General features: G+C 42.3%; 1 protein-coding gene across 1 annotated transcript; it reads left to right on the forward strand.

The window, feature by feature from the left end:
• Positions 1-2,440: 2,440 nt before the first annotated feature.
• Positions 2,441-6,438, forward strand: GJD4 (gap junction protein delta 4; the record flags this gene model as incomplete). Its single annotated transcript, XM_084209343.1, has 2 exons — positions 2,441-2,504; positions 5,258-6,438. The coding sequence occupies 2 exons, from the start codon at positions 2,441-2,443 to the stop codon at positions 6,436-6,438; spliced, it is 1,245 nt and encodes a 414-aa protein (XP_084065469.1).
• Positions 6,439-6,659: the final 221 nt, after the last annotated feature.

Raw genomic sequence — 6,659 nt, forward strand, 5'->3', positions numbered from 1 at the left:
GTGGAGACCAAACGTTTACAACAACCCCCTCAGACTGGAGTGTGGACTGATGGCAGAGGCTTGGGAAGAGGACACACCACAGAAAGGAGAAGCACTGGATTCGAGTGAGATATGAGCTGTTTAGAAAAGCTAAAATTAAAAAAAAAAAAAGCTAAGGTTGCCTGAAAAAAATAAAATGTAACTCAAGCTTTCTGACCTAAGCTAAGCCACGCTGTGACAGGAGGGTGCCTGCTTTCTTTTAGAAAAAAAGGCCATCCTACCTCAGTGCTTCCATGCTGTGGGATCAGATGTTGTTGCCTGGTATAGTTCCTCAGGCAACAATCTGGGGGCTTAAATTCCTAGCTGTTATCCCTCTTCCACAAATGGTAGAGGTCTCACAGCAACCACAAGCAAGGATATTTTAACCAACAATATTGGCAGAGACAATTTATAGCCTATTGTGTGGATGCAGCTGCTGAGTATTCATATCCTGCCACCATCTTGGCATTCCTGACTTTATTTTTGACAAAGGGTGTTTAACCAGGAATACCTTCAGAGCTCAGCATAATTCATATCCTGGCTGTTTGCATCTTTTCTCTATTGACTTTCTCCAGCTTTCCTTCCTTCCCTTACTTCTCACACACACACACACATCTCTGGTTGAAAATGTGTGTGTGTGTGCGTAAATGAAGCTACAACCATCACCACAAACCATTAATAAAACTTGGTAACAGAAGAAGTGGCAGTTTGGAAAATATTTTACCTAAATAAATTCTGGAACCAATAAAATTTCTGTATTTACTACTGCAATTAAAAATCTTTTTACACAGATAACAGACAAAGGGTTTTGAAGGGCCATCTTTTCTAATCCCATTATTAGGGTTTCCTTAGCATGGTGCTTACAAGAGAGAGGAGTGTGTTCTGCCAAGGCATTGCAAAACCTGTGAGCAGAGAGCTGGAGAAAGCCTTTGCTCAGGTATGTTTTACTTTATGAAACGAATAGTTTTACCTTTGACTCAGGCCAGGTGTGCTCAGTCATAAAGCTCAGCCCAGCTGCAGTGCCCCCAGGTCTCCATACAGCTCCCTCCGAGCTGTCCTGGGTTGAAGCACACAAGCAGGGCTGTAGTGCCCAGCCTGTGCCTGGGTGTTGCCACCCCACAGGTGTCAGGAAATCCCTTTTCTCCCTTGCTAGCTCACACACAGACTCCTTCTTCAGCTGCCTTTGTAGGGATAGCTACTGTAAGTTTTCACTGGATGTTCATCCTTGCCGCAGCCCAGGTTAAAAAGGACAGAGCAACATCCCAAATCTGGTGGGACAGTGGCTGGAAGATGGGGTAGATTATTTCCCCCAAGGTAACCTGGGTGAAAAGCGAGGCAAGAAACAAAAAGCTGAGTCTTATTTTCCACCCCAGCTTTTTCCTGGGGTACAGTACAGTGGCACAGTGTCCAGGACATGCTGTGCATTTACACCTTGCAGACAAGGAGCACTGGCCCCACGGTCATTCTACTCCAAGTGGGAGCTCCCTCCACCACTGCTGAGAGGCTGCTGGGTGTGAGAATGATGGTCAATCACCCTTAAGATCTTTTGAGTGATCTTCAAGCAGTTTGAGTGAAGTACCAAGCAGTTTCAGCTGAAAGAATTGATATAAATTAAAAATGAATGACTTGCAGCATCTTGAAAACCAGCCCCACCCTTAGGATTTTTATTTTTTAAAGCTTCCCCTGTTTTTCATCTTGCCTGCAGGGTGGCTCAGCCTGCTGGCTGGCTCAGCACACAGAGGAGAGTTTGGTGTGGCTGTGATTGACAGGGTCCTGGTGTTCTGTCAAGGAGGTTTTGATTTAAAAACCAAGTGGTTTTGGGAAATTTCAACGGAATAGCTTCCAGTGACCTGAACTGAAGTTGCCGTTCAAGCACAGGGATGCTCATCCCTTTCTATCTCCTTTCCTTCTCTAATTCATCTGCAATTCTTGTGGGGAGACAGAGAGGTCTGTTATTTCCTGGTCTAGGCTATTTTTTCCTCTCTCCCTGTCTTTCACCACTGAAGTATCTCAGCAATGCCAGGAGGCTGGTATGCCCCGGGAGGGTAAGAATAGTCTACAATGGCAGAGATCACTCCTGTTGTTGCTTGTCCACTTGCAGTTGCCTGGACAGAGGATCCACACGGAGGTAGGAGCAATTGGATCTGACAAGCTAGAGCTTTTGTGAGACAATGTGTTAAAGCCTGAAGATCAACATTCAAAACTAACAATCCTGTTCAAATCATCAAAATAATCCTTCATCAACCCATTGTTTTGGCCGAGTTCCTGATTTCTGTCCTTGACCCTCAACAAAAATTGCTTCCCTTTTTATTTTTTCTTCCCTTTTTTTACCCCCCTCTTCCCTGTCTAGGTCTAATCTCCTTTGGAAATGACAAAACTGTTAGGACATCAGGAGCTGGAAGGGTTTTGAGCCTGTTCAAACATGGAGCACTGGGACTCACTGGGATTTTTGATAGTCACACTCAACTATAACGTGACTATTGTAGGTAAGTACTTTAAAAGAGCTCTCCTCTTTCTTTTGTTGCTTCATACCCTGAAGCCACCCAAGTGCCCTACTGATAATCAACTTTAATTTCAGGCTGTGGTTCTGTGATCTGTACAGTAAGGTGTTTTCTTGATACCTGATAGAAGAACTTAATGTATTTATTTTCTTGTTAAACAGATTGCTTCTCTCTTTGATAGATTTTTCCTGAACATTGCATAAAATATTCTGGCAAGCTTTTCAAATCTGGGACTTCTTGATGACAGGGCTCCCTGTCAGCTGGAAGGAAGGGTCATGGTAAAAACACACATAAATAATGCTGAACTTATATCACCTAAAGTGAATGGTAGAACGTATGCAGTAGCTTTAGTAACAAATTAAAAAGGTTAAAGAGGACAGAAGACCCTCTCTCTTTTACAGGGGGGAGTTTGTGGTTACAACCATTGCGGTTAATTATTGCTTTTCACTCTTTATTTTCGTAAACACATAAGGTTCATATGCGTTTTTTAAAAAAAGCAAACCCAAGCAAAATGCTATTGTCTTTTCCTTAGCTAACAGTTTGCTGTTTATTTTTCACCCATGTAATTTAAATAAAATTCTGTTCCTCTTTCATGGGCTACTTTGAGCAAAGTGTGAGCCAGAGGATGACTTTCAAGGGCCCTTTAAAGACTCTTTGCCTGCAGCAGTTGCTGTATTTTATGCTGTGCACTGCAGGGAGCATCCAGCTGAGCCCCAGCAGGGCTGCTGGAGAGGCTTGTTCTTGTGTGTTAAATCAAGACTGGGTCTTTAGGGACAGGGATGCATGGAGGGGTTATCTCTCAAATGTATGTCACACTAAACTACTTCCTAAGGAGCCATTGATTTTTCTTAAGCAGTACTCCCCATTGTACATGTTCAAATTAAAAATTGATAGTGAAATAGCATGTAGTATTTTGAGCCTAATTAACTAATGAGATTCAAACACTTTGAGGTTCTCACAGGGAAAAAAATGCTACCAAAGGATGAAACATGGTTTGCTAAAGATGACAGATTCTGTAGAGCTGGTGTTTCCTATTGACCCACTGTCAAAAAGTGAGTAACAGTACAGCCTGCCAGCAAACACAGGAAGCTGGAAACACAGCAAAACCACCACTACAACTCAGGTGATTAAAGATAAAATGGAAAGGCCTCCATTTATTTATGGTTGGATAATATATCATTTTGCCAGGAGCAGCAGTTTCCCTGATGATCTCTCATCAGCCTTAGATATTCTTCACGTTTTTTCACTTCAGAGTGCGGTTTTACTGTTCTAGCCCATAATCAGTCTACTGGCCACAAATGGTTTTCAGAGGGCACTTGAACGGTATGTTCAGTACAATAATAGGTATCACACAACGTTGTGGAAATATTTGAATATTTTAAATTCACACCAACTACTGGGAAATAGCTTTATGGGAAATATAGAAGAAAACGCTCCAAGGCAACACCCATAAATAGCTTAATAGTTTATAGAAAAATGCTTTTTGACATGTTTTTTTAAAAGCCTTTATAGTGTGTATTGGTGATGTTTCACAGATTGCTCACAAAACCTTATGTGCATGTGAGATGTGCATTCACTATTAATAACTTGAGCTTTTCAGTACATTTCTCAACCATTAATTCTGTATAATATACTTCTTTAGTCACTGAGTCTTGCTCTTTCCCTACCTGTGTTTACAATTCATGTCTTAACAATACTTTAAAACAGAATTAATCTTATAATTCTTTAATGTTGTTTTTTCCCCCCTCTTTTTGTTTTCAAACAGTTTTTTTCTTTCCTCTTTTTTTATAGGGGATTATTAAATTAAATTACTTTTTCAAAACTATATAGGGAATTGGTGACAGGATTCAAAAGGAATCGTGAGAAATTCAAATGCTAAATTGAACTTCCGATGTTGAATATGTGTTTGTACAGAATGCATTTTTAACTTTTGACAACAGAATGATACATCTTTAAGCCTTCTTATCCTGCCCAGGAAAAGGTTTTAGATTTTCATAGAATCAAAGAGTGGTTTGATAGAAGGGAACTTTTTGTCTGAGTGCAGAAAAGCTGCTCACCGAGGTGAACAAAGGTTGGAAATCACAGCCAAGATGGGGCAACCAAAGAAGCAACAGAGAGAAATGTCTGGGGTGCACATTTACACAAATCTATGTTTGTAGGACACTTTGCATAAGTTTGTTAATAATAAAAATAACTAATTAATAGCTTGCTAGTAAATACCATTCTAGATACAACAGAGAAGTTTTGTTGGCCAAAGTAAACTTTACGTACAATGTCATGTCCAAGACCAAGAACAAATACTATGTCATGGAGCAATCTTTTATATCTAGATGAGTCTCATACTGTGTTACCTGAACTGTATTGTTGAAATAGGACAAAATTCAGGTGCAGGAACTCAAGAACAAGAAAAAACTGTGAGTGAGATGGATTATTTAGTCAGTTTTGATCTCTTTTTATCAGAGTGTTTTCATTAGGTTTCTGTTGGCATGGCTTATGTTTAACTCCTACATTGTTGAGTCTAGATGAGGATTATGGAATATGTCAGCTACACATTTTCACTGGATTTTCAGTCCCAGTCAAAAAAAAAACCCAAAAACACAAAAACAACCAAAAACCAAAAATGAACTAATAGGAGGGGAGATTGTTTCCTCAAATGCCTCGTGTATAGAAAGAGCATCACTGCATGACCTGCCTTCCTTCTCAGGATCTGACTCTTTCTTACCTTTCCTTCTCTTTAGGGAAGCTCTGGCTGATGTTGATAATCCTGCTGCGAATGGCAGTGGTGGTGTTAGCAGGCTACCCCCTGTACCAAGACGAGCAGGAGCGCTTTGTCTGCAACACCCTGCAACCAGGATGCTCCAATGTTTGCTATGACTTGTTCTCTCCCGTGTCTCACTTCAGGTTCTGGCTCATTCAGACTGTGTCTATCCTGCTGCCCTATGCTGCATTCAGCATTTATGTTTTGCACAAGGTGGCTGTGCACATTGTAAGAATGCACTGCCTGGTGCATGGGGGCAAGGGGAACACGGGTTTCTCAAGCCCCAAAGATGTGAAGCAGCTCTGTAGAAATGCAGTTGTCAATAGAGTAGATTGTGGTGTAGATAGCCTCAGTGTCCTTAATTTTTCAGGGGCATATACCATTCATCTTTTTATTAGGACCCTGCTTGAGGTTGCCTTTGCAGCTGTGCAATACTTCCTTTTTGGATTTTTTGTTCCCGACCGCTTTTCGTGCTACCACTCGCCTTGCACGAGCGCTGTCGACTGTTACATCTCCCGGCCCACTGAGAAATCCATCATGATGATTTTCATCTGGGGGGTCAGCACTCTGTCCTTCCTGCTCAGCCTTGCTGACCTCGTCTGTGCTCTCCAGAGAATGACAGCAAGAAACCAAAAGAACAAGCAGCTGGCAAACCTCTGCACAGAGAAGGAGTGCAGGATATATCTCCCCCCAGTCCAGCACAGTAGCTCCTCTCCACCTCAAAATGGGGATAGCCCAGTAGCAAACAGCTGTCACACCAGCGGTGGCTCCTGCTCACTTCTCCCTGACGAGGAAGAAGAGGCTGTTCCTCATCCTGGAGGTGTGCCCCAGCAAAGTGCCAGCACTAACCTCAGCAGCAATAACTGCTGTGTACCAGGAGACCTTGCTGTTAAGCAGCAGAGCACTGAAGAACCCTTGTGTGCCAGTGGCCACCAGGGAACTCCCTGCAGCCAAGTGAGGCCCAGACTTCAGCAAGACTTAACTAAAGATACTGCCTTGGCTTTGAGACCTCAGATTGAGTCTCCCCTTGGAGTCTCTTCCTCTGTTGTTCAGAGCAAGCTTTTAGGGTTCTACCCTTCAGCTGAGCTAAAAAGCCCTGATGAACAATCGAATTATAGCAGCACTAGCTGCCTGAGGTCAAAAAAGTCCGAATGGGTGTAGAAGTCAGAGTGAACACTATGCTGTGACCTTGGCATGGCAAATCATTGCATCACTGAAGAGGCTTCAGGGAGTTTCAGCTGAATCTCTTGGGTGTGGCCATGCTGCAGAGACATTCTACTCCAATAGAGAAGGAGCAAAAACTTTGGATAAGAGTTTGAAGCGTATTACATTAAGGGACACGTTCTTTAGAAAATGTGAGATCTTTATGGTTTTTTGCACGT

This window comes from Fringilla coelebs, assembly GCF_963513975.1.
Source record: "Fringilla coelebs genome assembly, chromosome: 1".
Lineage (NCBI taxonomy): Eukaryota > Metazoa > Chordata > Aves > Passeriformes > Fringillidae > Fringilla > Fringilla coelebs.